Source organism: Eptesicus fuscus, chromosome 15 (genome assembly GCF_027574615.1).
Source record: "Eptesicus fuscus isolate TK198812 chromosome 15, DD_ASM_mEF_20220401, whole genome shotgun sequence".
Taxonomy (NCBI): domain Eukaryota; kingdom Metazoa; phylum Chordata; class Mammalia; order Chiroptera; family Vespertilionidae; genus Eptesicus; species Eptesicus fuscus.
This window is the reverse complement of record NC_072487.1, coordinates 34,710,591-34,738,123: the sequence shown is the minus strand read 5'-3', so window position 1 is coordinate 34,738,123 and position 27,533 is coordinate 34,710,591. Positions and strand designations below refer to the sequence as shown.

Below are 27,533 nucleotides of genomic sequence, written 5' to 3'. Positions count from 1 at the left end.
ATTGGCCAAAATAAAAATAGCATTACTACTTTAATACTATTATATTTAAAATAGCATTAATACTTAAAATATTATTATATTTAGTTCCCAAAACTTTACAGCTTCTGATTTATTTTGTTGTCTATACTTGATGATGAATGTATAAGAAGATAAGAATTGGAGATTTTAGAGTGGAACTTCTCTTAATGTTATTCAGAGTATCTTATTTAGACTGCAAATGTTAAAATTTACTGAGAGCAGTCAATATTTGCCATAGACAATAAACAAACAAAACTGAGAAGAAAAATAATTGTAATAGCTTTCAACTTTTCTTACACAATTCACAAAGATGAGACCATAACAGAAGTTGTGGTTAATTCCGCCACTTATCTATGGTGATAATAATTCTCAACCATCAATAATTCTCAACCATAAATATCTCTTTGGGGCTTGGTGTGGCAAATTTTCCAACTGTTTCTTCTCCTACCAGGAGTAACTAACCCATCTGGCTAAGCTCCTCTCATTCCTCAATGACAAAAGGTCATAAAAGGGAAAACATTCCTGCACCTGGGGATCCGAAAGAAAAGGATCTTTTGCTCCTGGAAACTTAACTGATCCCATCACCAGTAATGGCTACCACATAGAGAGCCTGCAGGTACAAACATTTCAGAAGGAAGTGTTGGGTCTATTATCCGTTTGGGATATTGGCCCATTAGTTACCAAGCAGAAAGAATACTGGACAGAAATTCAGGGCCCCATGCTCTAATCTACCCTCTGCCACTCACTAGGTAGGTAGCCTTCACCAAGGGCTTTCCTCTCTCCTGGCTACAGGGCTCTCATCTATAAAATGAAGGGCTCAGAGTAAATCATCCCTGAAGATTAGGACACTTAGGCACCTGGCTCTGCCTAATAACCTGTTTTGGTGATTTCTTAGCAAGTACCTGTTTCTTGGTCACAGTGCCATCCACAGGGTCCACATATTCAAAGCTGTCTGTCTTTGCCACACTGTAGACATGGCTCCCCACGGCAAACTGCTGGCCGATGAAGGACTTGTCTGTGACCAGAGCCTCCAAGTCCCTCATGATGTAATATGTCGCCTTGGGCTCTAGCCCCTCATAGTCAAACCTGGGAGGGAGGGCAAGACACAGGATGAACACAAACTTAATTCGAGAATGAGCAATTAAGTGAATCTCTTATGGTCATTTTAGGATTGGCTTTGTTTTCAAGGAAGAACCACACAGGAAAGTACCCCCAACTAATCTCCCCTCTTCCACCTGGCTCTTACAATCCATTCTCCACACAGTAGTCAGAGTGGTGATGTGAAAATCGTCAGGTTCACTCCATTCCTTTAAATTCCTCCAAAAGCACCCATCACATTGAGGACAAGGCTCAAAACCCTAGCCACAGTCTGTAAGGGAATGTGACCCTGCCCACCTCCTGACTGTGACTTTGTCCCACCTTCTCCGTCTTCTTTATGCTGTAGCTACACTGGCCTTCTCTCCGTTCCCAGAGACACTTCACCCTTCGCTGTCTCTGGGCCTTTGCTCTTGCTGTCTGTTCCCTTTACCTGGTATATGCTTCCCCCAGATACTCAAATTACCTAGCAGTCTCTCCTTCAGTTTTCAAACTTAGTGTCACCTCCAGAAAGTGACCGTCTCTGAAGGTCCATCTGAGATAGCTTCCCTCTATATCCCCCTCTCTCTCATCACCCTTTCCCTTTTCTTTGGTAGTTATCCCAATTTGTATTTACCTTGATTGTTTGTTTGTTTATTCTTTCTTATCTGTCTTTGCCCACAAAAACTGTAAGCTCCTGGAGGGCAGAGTCCTTACCTGTTTTGTTCTCAGCTGCTTCAGGTAAGTAGTAAGTGCTTTGTGAGGAGTGGAATGAAAGATGGGAGGAAGGGAGGAAGGAAGGAGATAAATCAAGGGAGGTAAAGAGAGAAAGAGGGAGTTCAACATACCATAAAAGTCTCTTGGAAACTTGGAAGAAATATCACCATTTTTCCATTAAAAAAAAAAAAAAAGAAAAAAGTCCTCTTATCCAAAAGTCCTCATTCATTAAATGTAACAATGGGGCTGAAACATGATTAGGAAAAAAATGTCTAAAAATAACACCAATCTCATTTCTTGTTATGAGGGTTAAATATGATAATGGATACCAAGTAGTTGGCACAGTGCCAGACACCAGTGCTTAAACTGCTAATTACTTTTATTCTTAGCCACTACCATAAAAAAATAAAGAAACTGTAGCGTCTTTCTCAATGTCTGATGGCACAACCAGAATGTTCTGTTTAAGAAGCAAGTCCTTCAGATGGGCAGCTATGCTCAAGTGGCGGTGCTGGGACTTCACATTTGGGCTCCCTGTAACACAGGGGGGAATGTGAATTCTCAGAGTGAAATGAAAGAAGGAATATCTGAATGGTTGTTTCTACTTTTTTCCACCCAATATTTTAAAGTAAATATCAGGGTAGTAGCCAAAATTCAGAACATGAAATGATACCATGTCTAACAATGGGTCCCCTGCACCTATAACCGTATCTTTTTTTTCTCTCCCTCCTACACAAGGTGTGTCCTCCCCAACCTCAGAAACAAAAAAATATGGAACTCAGAACATTCTTTCTTATTATTGCATGAGTTCTGAGCCTAGATCAGTGATGGCGAACCTATGACACGCGTGTCAGCACTGACACGCGTAGCCATTTCTGATGACACGCGGCCGCTGAGGCAGCCGCATGCCGCGGATGAAACATTTGCTGCTCCTGAGGATGAAACATTTGCGAAGTAATGTTTTTTCCTCAAAGTGACACACTACCCGAGTTATGCTCAGTTTTTTGGCAAAGTTTGACACACCAAGCTCAAAAGGTTGCCCATCACTGGCCTAGATTCTCTTTAAAGATAGTCTTTGGGGGAAGGTAAAAGACTAAGCAGAAGGGGGTGGGATGATGGGCTAAGAGAAGCACTGAAAGTGATTCAGAAATTGAGAAAATCCACTAATATTATAACAGATCAAGTCAGTCTATGGCTGAAGTCATCAGACCAGCCAGCCCAAATGCTCATCATCATACACAAGCAGGTCTTTCCCCTCTGACTACCCCACCACTAACACATGTTCCAGGGAAGAAACCTTTAAATGGAGAACTTCTGGGGTCAATTCACATAAGGAAAATAATTTGGGTTCTCTGATACAACTTCAGGCTCGGTATTAGTGAAACCAAAATTGTTTGATTATCTCTTCCCCACTAAGAAAACAGGCTAGAAACCATTTTATTTCATAAGCACCTTTCAATCTGCATTAGCTGGAGGCTGAAGAAAATGTTCACCTTTCATTCTACCTTTCCTCCCTCTGTCTTTATCTCTATGGTCTTTTGGACAGAACCTAAAACATAAAACAGTGTCCAACAAGAATTCAAATCTCCATTGCTTTATATTCTCTAATATGGTATTTGTTATGAAAAAGGTAATTATCACGTAAGCTCTTGGCCACAAAACGAGAACTATATTATAAATACTTATCATAACACCATGTCTTCAAAACACTGGCAGAAAACTAGATAATCATTCCACAAATTATGAGAAACACATCCCTGACTCAAAGCAATCTCACTAAGCCAGAGGTTAGCAATCATGATATATTTTATCAGGTTGGACTTTTAAAAAACAGCTTTATTCAATTGAAGGATTTGCTGTGCCAATTAGCTCCTTAGTATGCCAAGAAAAAGCCCACAAGAAGCAGGATTTTTTGGCACTTGTTAGAAATACCAGGGGGTAAAACAAGTTCCCACCTGTCTTGAGAGTCCTTATTTTACGACACAATGAATAATTTGAGATGGTTTGCAGACTCTTACATCCTTAGCCTTCTTGACTAAACAGGAACCAAGAATATTATGGCACTGTCTACATTTGTCAGAGCATTGTTGTTTCTTTCACTTTAATGAGTGCAATCACAGGCTTCCTTATTCTCTGATATTTATCTAAGTAAATGACCGCATAAGAGAAGAAATAATCACCTTATAAGGGAAGTCTAAAGCTTTCTTTCTGTCCCTCAAGCTCTTGAAACACAATCAAACATCCAAAGGAATTAACTATTCATAAGCAAAGCAAATGAGCCACAATCTGTTTTTAATACAGAGAGCCTGTAAGACTACCCAAGAATTCCCTTGCTCCATCCCCATGTTCTTTCCTAACACCCTTTCCTACTAGTTTCCCCTGAACCAGGGCTGAGTACTAGGGACACACATCTAGCAGGCAACCACACAGCCAGAAGACTGCCCTCTCACTTACTTCAACAACAGAAAAGTGGTAGAGACCCCAACCCAAAGCTCTTAGCCACTGACCTTTTCTCTTCCTCCTTCCCAGGGTAATATTTCCCTTTTCTGTACCTCCTTTTATGGGGATAAAACTTGAGCGAAATCTAGGGCTTCTGAATCATGTGGCCCCATACAGAGGGCGACACTCAGGCATCTCAGACAAGGTTTGGACCATTAGTGGGAGGTAAGACAAAGGTAGGGAGAGGATTACAAAAGCACCCTGACCTGTCAAGGCTTCTGTCTGCCCTCCACCCCACCCCACCCCCTTTCTTGATAATTATGGGTGGAGAGCCAACAAGAAAAGCCCTTGGTTTGACTGCACCAAAGAACTATCCAAAGCTCTGCAGTTCAGATTCCCTCTCAAGATGACTGCCCACCTTATAGGCACTAATGGAAAGATTACAGAGGGATGGCATTGGGCAAGGGGAAATCTGTACCTTCCAGTTTGGTAGTCCTTGACTCCACCCCAACCACCTCTCAGGGGTTATCCAGCTTCATCCTCTGTGTTCCTCAGATCTTCCTGAAAGATGCCTCCTTCTTAAGGTCCTAGGCCACCAGTTTTAGAAATCTTCTCTAAGAATAGTACCCAGTGCCCACGCAGAGACCTTTACCCTTCTCACCTGCAATAGTAGTGGCGGCCAAATTTGGCCCAGTGATCGCGAACAATTTCCTCCACACTCTGCTTCCGGGCAGCAATAATGGAGAGCCAGACCAAGACAGCCCACAGCCCATCTTTCTCCCGGAGGTGATCGGAACCTAGGGGAGAAAGAAATATTCTGCTGAGGATTGTTCCTGGGGTAAAGTAAAAGCTAAATGAACTGCGAAGACCAGTTAGCAATTGTTCCATTCAAATGGCCAGATATATTTACTCATTGTGTTAAATACATGCTCCATAATATACTTACATTTCAAAAAACATGTAACTGAAATTCAAATAACATAAAATCCTATGGATTGTTGAAAGGAGTCAGGTTGACAGCACACATGTCAAATGGTATTATTCATTCAGTAATTATTGGGTGATTTTTACACTATACTAAGCATTGGTGCAGGCACCAAGGACACAGCAATCACATTCATGAAGCCTGAATTCAAGTAGGTGGATACAGGTAACAAAGAAGAGTAGGCAGATTAAAGAATGAGATGCACCAAATAAGGACAAGGACTCAGAAAAAAATGAACTGGGTGATGATGTCAGAGTGTGACAGTAGCAAAGACTGCTTTATCTATAATGTAGTTTACCTAGAGTAGGGTATAATAGCACCCCCCTCCCCCAAAGATATGTCCACCCAGAACCTTTAGATGTGACCTTATTTGGAGAAACAGTCTTGCAAATATATTAAGCATCTTGAGATGAGATCATCCTGAATTATCCAGGTGCATCCTAAATCCAATAACAAGTGTTCTTAGAAGAAGAGGAGTCACAGAGAAGAGACAAGAGAGAGGCCAAGATGGGAGTTATGCTGCCACAAGCTAAAGAATGCATGAAGCTATCAGAAATTAAAAGAGGCAGGGAAAGGTTCCCCACCCCCCACCCCCAGAGCCTTCAGAGGCAACATGGCCCTACCAACACCTCTGGACTTCTGGCCTCCAGAACTATGAGAGAATGATACATTTCTGTTGTTTTAAGCCACCCAGTTTGTGGTCATTGTTATTGGAGCCTTAGGAAACCAGTACAGGTAGTCAGGGTCAGCCCCCTGAGGTGATGACCTCTGAGCTTACACCTGAGAAGAATGAGTCAGCCAAGTCAAGATCTCAGTTCAAAGCATTCCAGGCGGAGGGACAGCAACCACAGTCCTTGAGGCAGGAATAAACTGGGAAGCTTAATCCTACAGCTATTTATATAGAAAGAGATGCAGTTCATATTGTGGCATTTACATAAATGAAGAGTACAATCTAAACAGGTAGCTTCCTGTACAAAAAGAATCCAGAAAAATATGTCATAGGCCCAATTAAGCCTCTTTCTATTGGCCAATTATAAGCTCTCTCCGATGTGAAAAAAGCCCTGAATACCAAGGAAGACATTACAGTATGAGAAACGTGGGAAGACTGGAATTAGGATTTTAAACCAAACTCTGCTACTTCCCAGGTATGAGACATTATTGCAAAGATGTTCATCTTTCTGAGCCCCAACTTCTCATCTGTAAAATGGGACACCAATCTTGCAGGTTGTCGTATCAATTTAATTAGGTTCAGAGGGCAGGCTCTCAAGTCAAGTAGTTCATATTCAAATTCTGGCTCGGCTACTTACCTTTGTGTGAAGTGCTGTCATCATCTGCAACATCGGGACAGTAATGACCTCCACCCCTTGGGGTTACTGTCAGGATGAAGCGACTAATGTGCCTGGGTATTTAGAAGAGTGACTGGGATGTCACAAGTGGTTGCTGTTGATTTTGTTGTTGGCAATTCACTTAAAGCACTGACATTGTGCCGATTCCTCAATACACACTTCAAGGCAAACTGTTCTCAATTATTCATATAATTTTATCCTCCGTCTCTGGCAATAGCAATATCTTAAGAAGGGGACGGGACCAGGGAGTGGACCATTTCTTCTTGCAATAGAGCAACTAGAGCAGACAACAGCACTCTTGGGTTTCAGGGCTATGAAGCGAATAGAGAAAATAAAAACGGGAGACCTGGTGTTCCATTTAAACCTGGAAAATGCTGCAACGATACCTTAGCTAAATTAAACATCTTTGACAACTTTTTAGTGAAGCTTTGCCCTTCTTGCTACAATTAGTGTTAAAAAGTAAATGTTTTTCCTCAAAAAGAAAAACATATAACCTTGAGAGGGCAGTGAAGATATTTAAAGGAAAAGAAACGTCTTTAGTTCTTCTACACACTGATCAGTGGTCTGCGGACACTCCTACACGGCTGGTTGCAGCTGCCTTTAGCCTGAGAGGACCTTGGGATTTAATCATCACACCATGGAGTGACTATAGTCTCATTCAGCAAATTCTTTACGCTGCTACAAAAATGGAAGAAGACTGAAGATGCTGGGCTAGCTCCATGGCCAAGTGCCCCCCCATTCCCACCCCCAAAAAAATCTAGGAAACCCTGCCCAGTGGAATAATTTTAAAACCTTTTGTCCTTTTATAGCTAAAAAAAAATCCTTTTATTTACTGGCGGCAGAAAAATACCCTTTTGTTCTAAAACATGGGCTTTGCATACTTTGCATGTCCAGTGGGATTACATTACCTGGAGATACAGCCATTAGATGCTATTAACTGTGAGATAAGGTGTCATAATTTAGTAGTGAAGAGACATAAAGTTCTTTTAGCAGGATTTAAAAAATCACTACACCTCAACCATTTGTTTCCCACTGAAAAGTGGATTGTGAGTGGATGGGATATACTTGCCTACAAGTTACACATTTGCCAAGATTCCTAATGGGCCAGTGATCAAGTAAAATTAACTGTGCTCTTTACAGCTTTTTGATGTGGGGATAGAGACATTGATGATGGAGCAATTACACAGATGTTTCCACTGGATTCCCTCAGTGTGCTTTGGAGGGGATATACAACAAACCATTAACCAGAGTTATCTCTGAAGTGGTAGAAGTTTTTCTTCTCCTTCTTTTGCTAATACCATAAACATTTATTATTTTCATAATAAGAAATAACATTTTGCATCATCAATAGTATATAGAAATTCACATTTTAAAACATTACTTCCATTTATGGTATCTTATGGAGTAGTGGATTATTAAAGGGATCAATACTATTTATGAACAGGTGATGAACTTTGAACCTACTGATCCCATTTTCTTAGTAATATAGCTTTGTAGAGCACAGAGGCTGAATATGACCCCGCCTCCTCCTTGTGGGGCTAACAGGCCTTAGGGTTAGGATCAAGGATGTCCTGTAAGGCTTCAATATCACAAGGGATGTGAGGACTGGAAGGAAGGAAGTCCACGGCTGAGCTGTCAATGTTGACCTTGGGTAAAGATGGGCTTGGAGGACTGGCTCTGTTTATCTCACAGAAAAACCCCAGTAGCAAGAACAAAGCTTCAGATTCACATCAAAAGCCCCCATAGCCATGTGGAGAGGGGATTCACTCAGCCTGCATTTCACCCCCTTTTTTACCAGGCAAAATTCTAACATTCTATGAACAGAATGTTAAAGAGTTCTTTGAGGCCCTGGCTGGGTAGCTCAGTTGGTCAGAGTGTCATCCCAATATGCCAAGGTTGTGGGTTTGATCTCCAGTCATGGCACATACAAGAAGTAACCAGTGAACGCATAAATAATGGAACATTAATAATGCATAAATAATAAAATCGATGTTTCTCTCATGTCTTTTTCTCTCTCTAAAATCCTTCAATAAATAAAAAGAGCTATTTGTAGAGAAAAAAGCAAATAAGATATTTCTTTACTTCCTCACTTCATATGTTCATATCTGCTTTGTCTTTAAAACATGAGATCCCAGAAAAAATTATTCTACTGTAGCATTTATACACATTGTTGCCAGTACAATTTTAATAGACTATTTTTAGAGCAGTTTTAGCTCCACAGCAAAATTGAACAAAAAGTACAGAGAGTTAGCATATACTTCCTATCCCCACACAAATACTACCACCCCTACTATCAACATCCCCCTATTGAGTGGGACATCTGTTATAGCTGATGAACCTACCCTGACACATCATTATCACCCAAAGTCCACAGTTTACATTATAGTTTACTCTTGGTGTTGGACATCCTATGGGTTTTAACAAATGTATAATGACATGTATCCATCATTAGGGTATACAAATAGTTTTACTGCCCTAAAAATCTTCTGTGTCTGGCTTATTCATCCTTCCCTCCTTGCTAGTCCCTGGCAACCACTAATCTTTCTATCATTCTTCCTCGTTTGGCCTTTTCCAGATTATTATGTAGTTGGACTCATACAGTATGGAGCCTTTTCAGTTTGACAGCTTTCACTTAGTCATATGCATTAAGGTTCCTCCATGAATTTCACGGTTTATAGCTCATTTATTTTTATTTTTGTTATTACTTTTTAAATGATAACTCCCTATTTTATTTATTTATTTTTGTGTGTTTTTTGTTTTGTTTTTGTTAATCCTCACCTGAGGATATTTTTTCCATTGATTTTTAGAGAGAGAAAGGGAAAGAGAAACATCGATGTGAGAGACACATCCACTGGTTGCCTCCCTTCCGAATGTGCCCCAACTGGGGCCAGGATCAAACTTGCAACCCAGGTACATGCCCTTGACCGGGAATAGAACCTGTGACCCTTCAGTTCACAGGCCGACCCTCTAACTACTGAGTCACACTGGCCAGGGCTCATTTATTTTTAGCACTAAATAACATCAGTACGATTTTTTAAGCTTGCTTCCTCTGGATACCTGGCTGGTAGTGCAGCCAGAGCTTGCCCCCTGGTTGAGGATACTGGAAGGAGCTTTTACTAGACTCCCAAAGCCTTTAAGTACCACTCACACTCACCTGGATAGAGGCCAGCCCAGCCTGAAGCTCACTCAGACTTACTCTGATCCAGAGAAGCAGGTGTCCCCACCCAGATACCAGAAGGAGGGTGCTCAGCTCTTTCCTGACATGACTCCAGCAAATTGGTACAAAAAAGAGGGTCTATTTTTTTTTTCTCATCAGAAACACCCCTGTTGCCCCTCCACCCAAATTAAGCTTTGAATTTTCTCAAGCTTTAAAGCCATTATTACTTTGAGCGAGATAGTATACCAGTAAGTATGGTGACCTCACAAAAGAAAAGGGGGGGAATAAAAACAGTACTCAATCATCCGTTTGAATTTTCTTCAATTGGAAATCCCAGCATGGGCCAATCAACTCAAATAAACACCGCACATGTTACTAACTGATCAAGTCATCTCAGCAGACACTCAGGTCAGGACAGTTTAGATTTGCCAGTTAGGAAAATACAAATCATTTGCACTTGCTGTTGACTCCAAGCTGGAACATAGGTGAGTGGTTCTCAACTAGGCTTCATTAGAATCACCTTTAGGTGACCTTATTAAAAGATACCAATGCTCAGAATTTTTAGCAATGAGCCCCTGGCAGCTGTATTTGTTTAATTTCCTTGAGTGATTCTCAGGGGCAGTCAGGGTTGAAAGCCACTGCTTTACATGAAGAAAATTCAAAATGCCCCCCTATTAAGGGCAGATGGCTTAGGGGTAGTGAATTAGACCTCTTCCTCTTTTTGTGTAAATTTAGTGTGAAGGAAAAGTAGCCACTGGTCTCTAGTTCAATAGATGCCACTGGCCTTGCCCAGGTGGGTAGCTCTTGATGGAGTCAGCTTCAGTATCATGCCTGCCCTTTTCATCTAGAAAACTTGTGAGGGTTTTGTCAGTTTTGGGGTAACTAACTCATCCTGGTCTGGCTGGAACTTTCCTAGTTTTAGCACTAAACGTCCCACATCCCAGGAAACCTCTCAGTCCCAAGCAAGCCAGGATATTTGGCCACTCACTCACTCACCCACTCACTCCCTCAAAGAGGTTCCTGGTGGTGTTTAGGACATGTGCACATTCAGCACAAACCTTAGCACACACATTTCCTGGAGCCAGATATGACAGGAAATACATATACAAAACTTGCTCCTGAAGCAGAATTGCAAAGTGAGATAAATTCCATTCTTAGAAGAGTAATAGCAAAGCACCAGACACTGAACTTAGTATTTTAAACATTATCTAATTTTCACAATCTGACAGCTCTTTTTCACAGATAAAAGATTGAGGGTGGGGCACTTGTGTGAGGTCACATGGTGACTAAATAGTGGAAAGAAGATTGAAACCTGGGCAGTTTGGCTCAGACATCTATGACTTTCCCACTACTAGAAGAGCCGGGTAAGGACCACGGGCCTGAGGAGATGCAATAAAGCAGAAAGCCCTTCTGAAGATTCAGGTAGTAAATTTGCATTTCTTCCTTCTCACACTAAACAAGCTGGAAAGTTGCCAAATTTCCCTTTACTTCTCTCATATCAATTTACCCTTTTCATTTGCAAATCAAGTTTTCATTAATTTGCAGTGAAATTCATCCCATCCTCTTTTTATCTACTCAAGACAAGGATTTGTGTGTTTTTTAAATAGCAGTTATAAGGGGAAAGTTGGGAGACACATCTTGCAAGTGAAACTGAGATTGGAGAACATGCTAAAGAATTGTGACAGGTATTTTTTCCCCATGTCTTAAACCTCTTCAGTTCAGCTTTTAAAATCTGGCCAAAAAACAAGACTCGGGAAAAGTCATTTTTCCATACATAAAAATAAATGTTTTTAAAAAAATAAGTGCTCTAATATTTTCACCCATTGGAGAACGAAGTGATGATGCTTAAAAGCAGGTCAGAGCCAGTTGTCAGCTCAGAAAGGTTGTACTGCTCAAAAAGGCAGTAACTGACAGATGTAGCTAGTCCTGTGCTGTGAGCAATATAACTCCCAATAATAAGACTGTGTAACAATAAATTTGATGGTACTCATGAGGACAATGATGATGATAATAATAATAATAATAATCCTTGACACAAATATGCTACAGGATTTTTAGCTAATATCCTGACTACAGCAACACCCTGTAAACTCCCTGAGGGAGGAGCTAAGTCTCTTTCAAGTTTGCTTTAAAAAGAAGCACCTTTTTGATGTTATCCCAAAGAATCTGTTTTCACTTTATTTCAGTGGTCTAGAAAAGATAGAGCCTATGTCTGAAATTATGCACCACCCTATCCTGGCCCTGACTCATAGGAGGTGTGCAGTAAATGTTTGCTGAATGAATAAATGAATGAGTGAGTGAAACTCTAATATGAAGTTCGATATAATGCATCAGATTCACTCCTCAGTAAAAGAGGCTAGCTGGAAGCAACATGGAATATTCCATTAGAAAAATCTTCACAGATCATCCCACTAATGAGGAAACAGGCCCAGAGAAGTTAAGCAGTCTTTGTAAGGTAGTTCAGCCATGAAGAGGGGGAGTCAAGATTGGGGCAAGGCCTGTCTATTCCTGGTGCTGTGCTGTTTACATGACACCAGTCTACCAAGTCCCCTGGGCATTTTCTTGAACAGGGGCAAAAGAGCACTGTGGAGGCAGGAATATTAAGTTTGAATCCTGGCTCTGCCAATGTGACTTTGACAATGGCTTGACCTTCCTCCCTAAGCACAATGATCTCATCTGTAAAATGAGGGTTAGTATGGTCCACTGTTGAGAAGTCTCAGTGAAATAATGTGCAGGAGGCCCTAACCATTGTATCTGTCACTTAGAAAGTACTCAATAAATAATATGTATCAGCACTATTTCATTAACACATGTCCTTAGGCAGTCAATCCATCCATCCCAGAGGAGGGGAAGACATTAAAATGTTGTGGCTGGCTAGCCGAAACACTTCTCTCACCTGAGCATTACCAGCACAAGAAGGTTAAGGGACAGTGGGACCTCCTATCTCATACATTCCATCTCGTTTCTTTGTCACCACTGCTGTGGGGACAACACAACTCTAAGACAGGACATAAAGTGTAAGAAATCTCTCCAGTAGGTTTAAGGTCTGCACCACAAGGTTGAGGACCTGTCACTCTATAGACTTTATACAGTAGGACCACCTAGAAACTATCAGAGAGCAGGTGGAGGAGCCTCAAAGCACGATTTCAGGGATTGCATCTTAAATCCTAAGGGGTGGGCCCCATTGTTAAAAGTCCCTTGTTAGACATGGTGAGAAGAAACAGTCTGTTTGGAACTCTTCAATCTGTAACAAAGGGCCATGCTTTCCCAGGATTCCCAGTCCCAGAATGCACTGCTAAGTGTGGACAGAGCCTCAGAGGCCCTGTTCTTTTGTTTCTGCTCCACACTTAGGTGTCAAACAACAGCCTCTCTTGCCACTTTTCATCAGCTTGGAGAATGAATTGAAGGGTCAATGGAACTGGAACCATGGAGACCCCACGGAAAGGATCTTACGTGCTAAAGACATTCTTCCCACTCTAGGAGGGAGGTCTGTTTCCCAGGGTTAATAGTTTGTAGAAGGCCCAGAAGGGAGTTTCAGTTTCCGGACTTTACAGGAGGCACTTGGGGATGTCAATCACAGCACCTCTGTGCACTGGCCCAGCCTAGATTAAATTGCACATGTGCATAGCTTGTTTCAACCAGCCCTGCGGAGACTCTGCTTCCCTTAGCACTGATGTTGCTTCTCCAGGTAACATCTGCTACCCAGCCAAATTTACACCAACTAACCGGGAATAAAAGAAATGCGATAGAACCTCAATAACCTGAAATTCACAAGCATATGGGCCTCTTTCTCTGGAGACTTGGACAGATATTAAAACAGCCACATGTAGAGTTCATGATCATTGACAAAGGGAATGGACTAAAGAGTTTTCCTTTATTTTACCTTTTTAAAACATACAATATTTAATAAAATAATTGTATAAATAAGAGACAGCTAAATCTATTCAATATTTGTTCAACAGCACTACTCTGAATCTAATGTTTTGGTAGGCTGTATATAGATCATCTGTGAAATATAAAGAAAGAGGTGTGGCCCTGAAAGTGTTATAAACTGTATAATTATTAGGGGAAATAAAAATCCACTCACAAAACAACCAGAAAATAAGTCAATAATATAAACCATAATACAACAGAGCTGAGAATGTCTATGCTAAAGGCCATAAGAATTTAGTACATACAAAAGATCACTTAAGCTGAAACCTAGCCCACCTCTAAACATGGCTATTTACAGGTAATTGTCAGCAACCACCACACAGGAAATAATCAAGATAATAAAACAAATTACAAATACTTAACAATATTTGAAATTTAAAATCTGTTCATTGGTGCAGTTTTCTTGAAGGAGTCTTCCTAGAAGTGTTTTGTTAGCTATTAATTTGTGCTGATAATTATATGATGATGCCCAGATCTCCAGAAATACATTCACTCAATGATAAAAATATAACTACTAATAATGCAAAGAAGAAATACCAAAATGAAAAGTTTCTGTTTCTTCCTTCCTTCTTTCTTTTCATTCATCCACCTTCCATTCATTGTTCCTTTCCTTCCTTCCTTCCACCTTTCCACCCATCCTGCAAACACTCAAAGCCTGCCATATAGCAAGGAAAAGAGGTGAAGGAGCGAGACATGGCCCCCATCCTCAGAGCACTTACAATTTCTGCATGGCAAGCAGAGGGATCCAGCAAATCTTGAAAGACTAGAAAGATGCCTGAGATTTCCTGTGACATGGAATACATACATATTCTATGCCTCTTGCTTTTGTGCTAGAGACTGGGAAAATAGCCAACTTCAAGAGCACCAGGCTGTACTCCAGAGTTCAGAGTGAAAAACTTGGTGTGACAATGATAGACAAGTCATATTGGTACCAGTAGACATGGATTCAATTCCAAATTTCCAGAAAAAGATGAATATATACAAAAGGCTTAGCAACACCTCAGCATATATAGTGCTCATTTAAAAAGATTATTATCATTATGAAAAACTCAGCAGAGGGAAGTCTCTTTCAAATAATAAAAATTGTTGTCTTGCCTGATTTTACTTAGCAAATTTGTATAGCAATTGATATTAGCTTTTTAAAAATCTATCAATCTATCTATCTATACATATACATATACATATACATGTACATACATATATATATATACATATACATGTACATACATATACATATATACATACATATATATAAAAGCCCAGCGACTATTACGGTGGACCGACCAGAACGACAGGTCCCTATGATGCACACTGACCACCAGGAGGCAGATGCTCAACGCAGGAGCTGCCCCCTGGTGATCAGTGCGCTCCCACAGCGGGAGTGCCACTCAGCCAGAAGCCAGGCTCACAGCTGGCAAGTGCAGTGGCAGTGGTGGGAGCCTCTCCTGCCTCCACGGCAGCACTAAGGAGTAGCAAGCCAAGTGTTAAGGAGTGAGCAGGAGGGTGGTTAGGAGCGAGCAGGCAGGCAGTAAGGAGCAAGCAGGCAGGCGGTTAGGAGCGAGGGGTCCCAGATTGCGAGAGGGTGCAGGCTGGGATGAGGGACCCCCACCCACATGCACAAATTTCGTGCATCGGGCCTCTAGTAAATAATAAAAGTAATAGTAATACTCAAGATAGTGGGCAATGTTGGAGCTTTACCAGGTATTCACAATACAGTAATTCTTCAGTGTTACCTGTAAAGGGACAACCTCTGGCCTATGACAATTCATACACTCCCCAAACTGTATGACTTCTTAGAAAACGGATAACGATGGGAACCAGTAGCATATCATCGACAAATGCCAAAAAACTTCAAAGATTTTGGTTTACATTTTAGTTTAAGTATTTCAGTACATCCCCTTTCATATATGGAAAAAGCCCAGATTTCTTCAAATTCGAAACTTTAGAAAAGTAGCCAGAATACCATTGAGATTAACAGTGTTCTTACACTGAAATCTGAGGATTTATAAAATACTAGAGTCCCAGTGCACAAATTCGTGCACGGGTAGGGTCCGGCCGGCCAGCCCTGATCAGGCCGATTGGGACAGGCTGGCCAGGGGAAGGGGATGCAGGAGGTTGGCCAGACAGCCCCGCCCCCTGGTCGAACTCCTGGTCGAAGGGACAATTTGCATATTAGCCTTTTAGTATATAGGATTCTCCTTTCTCTCTGTAAAGCAGTTGTCCAGGGCCCTTCCCAGGAAGGTGGTGAATAGCTGGTCCTAGCACAAAGGATGATTGCTTCTTAAATAACGTTGGTTCTTTTGACAGAGCAATAAACACAGGTTTCCTATTGTCTAGGACCTGGACCTTTCCAGGGGCAATAAACCAGAACTATGATACTATCACCAGCTCATTACATTAGAAAGCTGTGGGTGCTCAACAAGCCAGCAAGGGAAATTTTTATCCAAGATATATCCTGCTCATCTTGGACAAAAGCTTGGCATTCTTGAGCATGAGGCAGATCCATAATTTCAAGCCTTCCTGGCACTAAAATGTGCATTCCTAGTTGGTACACAGCTCCATGCCTCAGGGACACTAAAAAAGGCCTCCACTCAAGAAAATCTGGTTAAATTTTAGCAGTGTCTCCCCAGTCTCAGGTCTAAAACTTTTCCATCTCTCCACTTTCTCTGCCTTAATTATGTAAATTACTTGATTCTTAAAACCATATCCCAAGGTAAAAAGGAAGATCCTGTGATCAGCTGACTTTCACAGGATGGAAGTGAGGGTCAGAGAGGCCACGTGGCTTGTCCATAAGTAGCAGGTATAGATAGGTCTTGAATATAATCCTCAGCCTCACATTCCCAGGCCTCTAGACCTCCTGGACCACACCTGATATAGCATCTCAGGCACACTCTTTCTATCATGCCTAATGGAAAACAAAAATGCTGATTTTTTACTCCTGGCTGCACATCAGAACTATAGAAGGACATTTATTTAAAACTAGAGGCCTGATGCACGAAATTCGTGCAAGAGTAGGCATTCCTTCCCCCAGCTGCCGGCACCAGCTTCCCTCTGGCACCCGGGACCTGGGCTTCCCTTGCAGTCCTGGCTTCGTCTGGAAGGACATCCAGTCTAATTAGCATATTATGCTTTTATTATTATAGATTATTATAGATGCACATTCTCAGGCTCCACCCTGCCAGGAATTTCAAGTAAGGGTAGGATAGAAAATCTGTACTTTTAGCAAACTTTCCAGGCAATTCTGATGCAACCAGCTCGGTGCCTGTCCAGGAACTGGCATTAATAAGACCCAGCATGAGAGCAGAATGAAGCCACTCTTTCCTTCCAAACCTGAGTGGCCCAGTGCCTCAGGCCTTCTAACAGTCATTTACTGCTGAGTGCTTGAGAGATGGAATTTTTAGTCGTTGCTTTCATCAGAAAGACTGATGAGCACAGTGGAAAGCCGCATATACTGTATGAAGGAGACCTGTCTTTTAATTCAGCTGTAACTCAATTCAAGTGGGGGTCTTTCCCAGGCTCTGGGGCCCTGGTTGAACCACTTAACCACTTCTTGGGCTCAGGGGCTTCATCTGTCCCATCATGCTAGTGTCATCTGAACCTGAAGAATGGTGGAGGAAGCAATACTTTTAGGGCTCTTATATAGAGAGAAAAATCTCTTGTGCTCCTTGAAAGGAAAATGATAAGCAAATATAACAATGAGAAACTTTAAAAACTCCCTTTTAGTCCATTCTACATGTTGCAATCAGCATAATTGTCTGAAAGCAAAGCTTGCTGAAAAGTGCAAGCAGACCTCCCACTGCGCAGACCGTAGTTTCCTATTTCCAGTTAAGTCAAGTCCCAACATCTAAGCTGGGCAGGCAAAGGGCTTCCAAAACTGGCTCCGCAGCACTCATATGTCCAGTCCTGTTTCTTGATACTCCCTTCTTCACCCTATCCTATACCTCAGAGGTTAATGAACTTCAGCCCACAGGCCAAATGTGGACTTAGGCTTATTTGTGTAAGTACATTTTTATTGGAACACAACAGACTCATTTGTTTATGTATTATCTGTGGCTGCTTTTGTGCTACAGTGACAGAGTTGAGTAATTGTGAAAAAGAACATTCGTAACCTTTTAGTCTGCAAAGCCTAAATTATTCACTATCTGCCACTTTATAGAAAAAGTTTGTGGACCGACACCTGCTAGAGATCAGATCAGTCTTTTCCATACATTTCAGGTCATTACCTCAAATATATACATTTTACAATGAAACTTACTATATACATAGATACCTGTGTGCATATTTATATGTACTTATTTCTCCAAGTAACATTTACTTTTACTGAATGCAATGTATTCTTTCATATATATATATATATATATATATATATATATATATATATATATATATATATATATATATATATATATTATTGATTTCAGAGAGGAAGGGAGAGGGAGAGAGAGGTAGAAACATCAATGATGAGAGAGAATCATTGATCAGCCTCCTGCATGCCCCCTACTGGGGATCAAGCCCACAACCCGGGCATGTGCCCTTGACCAGAATCAAACCCGGGACCCTTCAGTGCACAGGCTGACGCTCTATCCACTGAGCCAAACCAGCTAGGGCGAATGCAATGTATTCTGATAGTTTTTAGGTAATTAACAAAAATTTTAAGCTGTTCATGACATAATACTACTCTCATGACCCCAAATGAATCTTGATTTATATCTGGAAAGCACTGTTTAGACAAAGTGAACAACTGGCTACTCACAACACATCTCCTCCTCTCCTGCCACTATTCCTTTCTTGTCATTGCTCCCTCCCCATCTGACAAGTCCCTGTCCTTTCACCTCTATGTGCATAAACCCTTTCCATTCTTTAAGAACTAGCCCAACCTCCATCTCTTCTATAAAGTTGGCTTTCAATTTCTAGTCCTGAAGCATTTTCTCATCTCCCATAGTATTTTGTCTCTTACTCTATTGTAGAACTTTAAAGTTTTTGCTTTGTATAATAGTCATCTGTACATCTTTCTTGTTATGTACCTTAGAGATCTTGAGTTTCTTAAGGGAATGATCTTAAGCATTTTGTATTAGATACACCATATAATTGTATACACCATATAATTGTATACACCTTATACAATGTTAAGTACTTAGTAAATGTTTATTGAATTGAAGTATGCAAATATTTATTACTAAGGTATAATATTGTTTATACATCTAATATTTTATCCTTTAATTTTAAAGACTATAATTATATGGTAAATTGTCAGCACTCAATAAATGCTTATAAAGACAAAGATGAAGAGGAAAGGATAACCTGGACTTACCAGTTTCTATTCCAGTTGTTATATTTGTGTTATTTTAATAACTAGGAGGCAGAATTATTATAATCTGTGATTTTTTTTGAGTCAGTTACTGGTTTAGACACAAAAAACACCAATGAGGAAGGAAGCTGTTCAATTTGTTAGGTATTAGCAGAGAAAAGGTATAATAGTCCTGACTATTCTAAGCAGAGCTGCCATCCACACATTCTCAGTTCAAACACTAGAACTTGACAGAGCTTGATGCATACCATCCATCCTATACCATTAACAGTAACTAGGGTCTAACTGATTTCGGTAACAGGATAAAATTCCTCAGGAGGAAATGTCCTCAGGAACCCAACATAGCCTGAAATGTCATTACAACCAGTTAAAATGGTTTTACTGCAATCTGTTTAAACATGACCAAAATTTACTTATTCCAAATAGGAATTCAAGGTTGGTTTGATACCAGCAAATCAATCATAGTATTTTATTACATTCACAGAATAAAAGAGAAAGAACATATCCATATATATATCACCAGATTCTGAAAGGGTACCTAATAAATCCAATAGCCATTTCTAATAAGACTCTAAGTAAAATGAGAAGAGGAAAAAATATCTATGTATACATGATAAATATTTTACCAATACTAAAAAGCCATCATCACACTAAATAGTAAAATACTGAATCAATTTCCATTAAAATAATGAAGTATTACAATTATTTAATATTATTTTGAAGATGGTAGCTAATACAATACAACAGAATATGAAAATAAAGGGTATAAATATTAGAAAACAAAAAAATCTTTTAGTAATAGATTATATAACTATATTCCTTTAAAAAATCCTAAGAGAATGTAGAGTTTCTAGAAAAGAAAATGCTATAATTAATGGAATGTGCTGAGGTGGTTGAAAACCAGAGAAAAGGCATATTATTCAATAGCCTCTTTATATAAGCATTAAACAATTTAAAAAGGAAAATGAGAACATCAACATTAAAGCTCTATAGGACATATGACCCAGTTTCTTCAATGAATAAATACTAGAAAGAAAAAATGTGGAGGAAAAATATGCAGATTAAAGAAGAATTAAAAAGTATCAACAAGTGATAATGTAAGATCTTTTGGATTCTAACTGGGGGGAAAATAAGTTGTGGGGTGTGGAGAATAGGAGAAATTATTAATAAATTATTTTTGCAGTTCCACTTCTGCATTTCTATTTAGGATATGAAAATCTGCCATAGAATGCCACTCACAGCAATACTAAAAGGCCAGTAAACCTACAAAATCATAACTTTTCTTGAACTCATTAGGGATCCTAAATCACAAGGCAATAAAGTAAAGTGAATTGCAGAGTGACAAGCCCCATGAGGAGAGACAAGACACAAAACAGTCTCACTTTTGGCAGAGCACAGGAGAAAGAGGACGCTTCCATATAAGTGAATAATCAGAAGTCCCTGGCTGCTAAGGTAGACTCGCTGGTACTGGCATGCAGGAGATGATCAGCTGCTGCTGAGGACGAGCATGGAGCCCTTCCAGTTCCCCAACTCCTTCTTTCACAAGACACAAAAGCCTTAAACTCCTGAATGTACAAGCTGTTAACCTTCTCATCCAAAGGGCCCAGGCAAAGAACCATTGCTACTGGAATAGGATTGAAGTAAACCCCTCTGCTCCTGGAGAAAGGGTAGGAAACCTTCTTGAGCCCCAAATTCCACATTAATGCTAAGCAGAGGTCTGCTGCCACTGAAGAATGGTCAAGCACCTGGTGATAGAAGTCTTTTTTTAATAACAGATATACAGTAACTGCTGGAAGCTTGAAATGAAGTAGAAACACTGAAAAAATCTCCTCTGGCACTCTCTTTCTTTTGAACACATAGCAAAAATTATCCTACTTCTGGAAGAAATTAAAGCCTATGGTACAATAAAAATTATAAACAGAAATAATAAAACCCAAATCCAGTTCAACTCCTGAGTAGATTAACTTAACTTTAAATACTAATGATGTAATAGAAGGATTGGTATGCCCGTTAATGTGTATAAATATTATTTGCCTGAGTCCTACTGTTGATATAGATATATAGATATAGATATAGATATAGATATAGATATAGATATAGATATAGATATATTGTCCAGCCTGAATAAAAAGCAAGAAAGAGTAAACCACTCCTTTATTAGGAGATAAAGCAATCAAGAAAACAAGAAACTAAGATCAACCAGATATTAGGACTATCAGACAGGGGGTTTAAAATAACTACCTTTAATGTGTTAAGTGATCTAAACAACACACATAAACATATATAAACAACATATATAAAAAGAATGTTTTCAGAGAGATGAAAATTATTTTTAAAAAGTCAAAGAGAAATGCTATTAATAAAAACACAGTATCAAAAATGATGAATTCCTTCAGTAGGCTCATCAGTAGATTGGCCACAGCTAAGGAAAGAATCAGTAACTTAAAGATATGCCAATAGAGATTATCCAAATTAAAACACAAAAGGAAAAAAGTAAACAAAACCAAACAGTGGATGTAAGAGCTCTGAAACAACATATGGTCACAATTCATCTAACATAAGTGCAATTAAAGTCCCAGAAGGAAAAGAGGAAGAGGGGGAAAATATGTGAAAAGATAATGGCTGAGAATTTTCTGAAATTAATTCAAGACAACAAACAAGAATCCCAGAGATCCCCAAGCAAGGTTTTAAAAAAATACACATACCTAGAAATATTATAAATTAAACTGTTGAAAAGAAAAGATAAAAAGAGCCTGGCTGGTATGGCTCAGTGGTTGAGCATCGACCTATGTATGAATCAGGAGGTCATGGTTCCATTCATGGTCAGGGCACATGCCTGGGTTGCGAGCTCAATCCCCAGTAGGGGGCATGCAAGAGGCAACCAATCAATGGTTCTCTCCCATCATTGATGTTTCTATCTTTCTCCCTTTCCCTTCCTCTCTCTGAAATCAACAACAACAACAAAACACATATTAAAAGATAAAAAGAAAATATTGAAGACAGCCAGAGGACGTGGTGGGGGGGTGGGGGGGAGGGTAGGAGAATTTCAATAGAGAGAAACAGAAATGAGAATTAGAGCCCACTTCTTGGAAACTAAGCAAGACAGAGACAATGAAGTAACATCCTTTAAAATACTTGAAAGAAGAAATTATTTTTTTTTTGTTAATCCTCACCCAAGGATATTTTGTCCAATGATTTTTTGAGAGAGTTGAAGGAAAGGGGAGAGACAGTAAGAGAGAAACATCGATGGGGGGAGACACATCGATTGGTTGCCTCCCACATGTGCCAGGACCATGGCCAGGGATCGAACCTGCAACAAAGGTTCATGCCCTTGCCCTTCAGTCCACAGGCCAACACTCTAACCACTGAGCCAAGCCAGCTAGGGCAAAAAATTATTTTTTAACCTTTTTAGGTGTGATAATGATACTGTGTTTATATACTTTTTTTTCTCAATAGCCATTATACTTAAAGAATCACTAGGGATTGCTTCACAATAATCAGAAAGGAGGGCTCCCTAGATGGATAAGGGTAGAGATAAAGCAAGACTGACCATGAGTTGATGATGGTTGAAACTAATGAGCATATGGAAATTCAATATGATATTCTCTCTACTCATGAATTTTTTTAAATTCAGTAAATTTTTTAAAGAAATGGAAGTTTATTTTTTTAAAAAAAGGAGAAATAGTTAGATGAGGTAAGTGTATCATAACACACATTCCACTAGGTGTTTTCTTTCTTTCTTATTTATTTATTTATTTACCTATTTGCCTCTAACTCTGCCTCTAGCCTTTGAGTCATAGTGGGCTCACAGGTTTCCAAAATTGGGTCACAGAGTGCTACAGCCACCCCTTCCAGAAACACCAACCCAACAAAGCCTACCAGTGCCAAAGCTCTCTTCTCCACACAGAGAGCACCGTCCCGAGTCCATCAGGTTTGAGAAGAATCTCCATCCAGCTGGGGTCTCATATACGGGGACCTTCATGGACTTGGCCACTCTGAAAAATGAAATCCAGGGCAACAGTCAATTCATATATCCCCTTTCTTTTCTTCTCTCAGCACAAAAGGATATCTTTAGGCTCTATTAATCCCATACTTAGATTTCAAAACATCCTGAACAATATTGACAGTTTTTAGGATGCCAAGCCATAAGGTAGAGAATGATAAATAGTCTACTCCAGTGGTTCTCAAGTTTTCTTTCCCAATAATATAGAATATATTAATATAGAGAATAGTCTCACATTTATGTTTCCCTTCTATGAATGTTCCTTTATCTTTGGGGGACCTCAGAATCTAAATGAAGATGGTACTTGGGTATAGACACTTTGAAATATTGTTTGACAGTATCTACTAAAGATTAATATATACATATATCTTATGGACCAGAAATTCAACTCATAGAAATTACTAATGACATGTAATGGACACTGTGGTGCACTGCTCAGCTTCACCCTAAACACACACACATGCCCACACATGCCCACATTTTAACATTTTTAGGATTAGAACACTCATTCTACCAACTGCTAAGAATATTGATGGATGACAACTCACAAATGTGACCCCACTCTCTGGGAAAGAGAGATATCTCACTCAAAACCATGCTCACCCCCCTGGGCCAGTCCACATCCAATAACTGGTGAATGAGGGATATATAAAGGTCCAGCCTCCTTGCCTCTAATGGGCACAACTCTATAGGGCTATTTTAGCTTCAGAGTTCCCTATAGGTTGGCTGAGGCCTTTGTTGCGACTGCATCACAGTCCAACTTCTATGTCCAGTCCTCCTTTCTTACTCCCCCATTGGTGTTGATCTCAAAGGCAACTTTGATCTTGATGGCAGAAAGAAATAAGCTTCTATAAGCAAATCTCAGAGCTGCTTCTGGGGGAACACAGTATGTGACATTACTCAACAAAATCTTGTGTACACAAGATTTTACAAAAATTATCATAGAATCTCAATTCATAACTGAAACAATCCAAATGTCCATCAAAATAGAATGGACAAATAATTTACAATTATAACACAATACCACAAATTCCACTGAATGAACTATTCATATATGCAACAACTTAAATAAATCTAACAAACATAATATTGAGTAAAAGAAACCAATAACAGCCCAGCTAGTGTGGCTCGATGGTTGAACATCGGCCTATGAACCAGGAGGTATGGTTTGATTCCCAGTCAGGGCACATGCCCAAGTTTTGGGCTCAATTCTTAGTAGGGGGCATGCAGGAAGCAGCCAATCAATGATTCTCTCTCATGATTGATGTTTCTATCTCTCTTTCTTCTCCCTTCTTCTTTGAAATCAATAAAAACACATTTAAAAAAACAATAACAAATATATATTGCATTGTCTCATTTAGATAAAATTCAAAAACAGATAAAACTAATCCTACCTAATAAAAGGGTAATATGCAAATTGACCGCATCTTCGTTACGCCTAAGCCATGCCCACCAGCCACGCCCACCAGCCAATCAGGGCGAGTATGCAAATAAACCCAACCAAGATGGCTACAGCCACAGAGAGTAAGGTTTCCCAGGCAACGGAGGAAGCCAAGCTTTCCGCCTGCCCTTGCTAGGCCTAAGCCTCCACTCAAGCTACAAAGTTTCAATTATAGAAGGTAAACAAATCTTAACAGAAATGGCAGCAGCCACGGAGCTGGAGAGAGCAGGCCAGGGTTGCCCCCGGCAATGGAGAAAGCAAAGCTTTCCCCACACCCTGGCCAGGCCCAGGCCTCCGCTTAAGGCTACAAAGTTTCAATTATAGAAGGTGAATGTACCCCAAAAGAAATGGTTGCCAGCCACGGAGCGAGCAGGAGGCTTGGCTCCGCTCCAGGCTACAAAGTTTCAATTGTAGAAGGTAAATAAATTCCAGATACCAGTGCCTCCTCTTGGGTTGCCAGGGGGCATGGCTGTCCTACAAACCACCACAGGCCCCTTGCTCAGGCCGCCCCACACCCCAAGGGAACCCACATCCTGATCCGGGACACCCTTCAGGGCAAACCAGCTGGCTCCCACCCCTACACCAGGCCTCTATCCTATCTAATAAAAGAGTAATATGCAGATTGACCATCACTCCAACACACAATATGGATGCCCCCATGTGGTCAAAGATCTTGCCCCCATGTGGACACAAGATGGCCACCACAAGATGGCCAGCAGGGGAGGGCAGTTGGGAGGCACCAGGCCTGCAAGGGAGGGCAGTTGAGAGGGACCCAGGCCTGCAAGGGAAGGAAGTTGGAGGCAATCAACCCTGCAGGGGAGGGCAGTTAGGGGTGACCAGGCCAGCAGAGGAGGGAAGTTGGGGGCAAACAGGCTGGCAGGGGAGCAGTTAGGCATCAATCAGGCTGGCAGCGGAGTGGTTAGGGGGTGATCAGGCTGGCAGGCAGAAGTGGTTAGGGGCAATCAGGAAGGCAGGCAGGTGAGCAGTTGGGAGCCAGCAGTCCTGGATTGTGAGAAGGATCCCAGATTGGAGAGGGTACAGGCAAGGATGAGGGACAGCCCCCCTCTCCATGCACGAATTTCGTGCAATGGGCCTCTAGTCAATGCTATAAAAATTCAGGCTCAGAAGATCAAAGAGGTCAAGGGTTTTATTCAGGTCTCACAGAGGTAAAAGGCAAAGCAAGAATTTGGACCCAAGTCTGCTTAGTCTCTGTTCATGTTCTATTTCCCTACATCATGCTGTCTCCCCAAATGTTTCAGTGCTTTAAGAGGTACATAGATCTCAAAGCATGCTGGGGAATGAACTGGTACCCAGACATTGGCCTGAGGAACTTTACCTTTTCCATATGCAAGCACCCAAAAGAAAAAGACACCAAATGCCTGCAGGTGTAGTTATTTGAAGGCCATAAGTGTAGAAGATGGCCATGCAGAGGGACCAGCAAAGGTATCTTAGTGAAAGAGGAAGAAAGATGCACATAGGACAAAGAACACAATGTAATGATGATTTCTTTAAGTGTGGTTCTGGCCACCTAGAAGAAAAAAATATTTAGAAACTCTTGACACAGGTTAATAAACACCTCCCTTTCTATAAAATCCTAATATAATTAATGTCTTCAGGATCTTGAAAAAGTATGGGCTAAGTCTCTTTCAAGTTTGCTTTAAAAAAGAAGCACCTTTTTGATGTTACCTCAGAGTCTGTTTTCACTTTATTTCAGTGGTCTAAAAAAGATAGACAAGCATGCTTATAAATTGGTAGGAACAATGAAACAAATGCTCCCCAAATTGTAGATCGAAGGTAAATTTTCAAAGCCATTAATATCATGCTCTGAAGCTCAAGGAAGGAAGAATAATTCACACAGAAGCTTTCCAGGGGCAGCACCTAGTTAAAGCCTGGGTCAAAATTAATTTAGCACATCTGAATGCATATGATTACCAAATGGAGAATGGGGCAGAGGTGAGAGTAGAGGGTGTGGGGATGTGTATTATTTGGCCAAAACATTCGTGGAGATTCAAAGCCAAGTTGGCAGATCTAAAGGGAGGGAAAAGGATTTCCCCAGCTCCCACCCTTCCCAATAAATCACTGTCAGGAGGTCATCAGGCTGAAGGATGAGGTTGGAATTTAAAGGACCGGATACGTTTATAACTATGAGCCACAGTTGGAGCTATGCAAGCTAAGATAACAACTTGGGTAGTTAAATTTCAGGATCTTGAGCACGAGTTGATTGTGTCCTAGAGTCAGAAAGGAATTCCTCTCCCTCCTCCTACTGAACTTGGGATTCATCCCAAACAGCATTCAGTAGATACCATTCTGGTTTTTGGCAGGAAGCCCCTCATAAGTCTCTGAAACCTTTTGGTACAAAAGTTCAAAATAAAGCTGCTCATGCTGAGGGTCTGCACCCCTTTCCTTGACTGTTTCCACCGAGTTATGGAGGCAAACGTAAGAACTCACTTTCTAGGAATGACCAGAGTATGAAGGAAAAGAAAGAAAATGAATTTGGGCCATAATTCTCCTGCAAGTGGGAGTGAGCCCTAGTAGGGGGGGGAAAAAAAAAAGTAGATATAAGCTCCTCAGTATGGATTTTAAAACTTCAAAAAATGTGGCTTCAGGTTGGAAATAGCCTTAGCCTATCTTTCTAGCAGTTTCTCCCATGATACTCCCTACATACTCCTGAAAAACTGGACTATCTTTTGTTTTTCAAATATGCTCTTGCATTTTTTTCTGTTTAGGTCTGAGACCTTCATGCTTTTCATTTTATCTAGGTCAGTGGTCGGCAAACTCATTAGTCAACAGAGCCAAATATCAACACTACGATTGAAATCTCTTTTGAGCGCCAAATTTTTTAAACTTAAACTTCTTCTAACGCCACTTCTTCAAAATAGACTCACCCAGGCCGTGGTATTTTGTGGAAGAGCCACACTCAAGGGGCCAAAGAGCCGCATGTGGCTTGCAAGCTGCAGTTTGCCGACCACGGACCTAGGTTAAACCTCCTTTCCAATCTCTGTCAAAAGATTTCACGTGGCATCAAGACCTGTCTAAAATGCCCTGCCATCACGAAGCCTGTACAAATCCTTTTCCTAGACACACAGCTGGACTATACTTCCTGACCTCCCTCACG

General features: G+C 40.6%; 1 protein-coding gene across 1 annotated transcript in view; it reads right to left on the bottom strand.

Annotated features, from left to right (window-relative positions):
* Positions 1-27,533, bottom strand: part of PGM5 (phosphoglucomutase 5) — a 170,454-nt gene that overhangs the window by 41,322 nt on the left and 101,599 nt on the right. The window contains exons 7-9 of the mRNA XM_008144963.3: positions 22,854-22,969; positions 4,907-5,042; positions 921-1,104 (exon numbers count right to left, since the gene is read on the bottom strand). Coding sequence (XP_008143185.1) covers positions 921-1,104; positions 4,907-5,042; positions 22,854-22,969 — 436 coding nt within the window. The remainder of the gene's footprint in view (positions 1-920; positions 1,105-4,906; positions 5,043-22,853; positions 22,970-27,533) is intronic.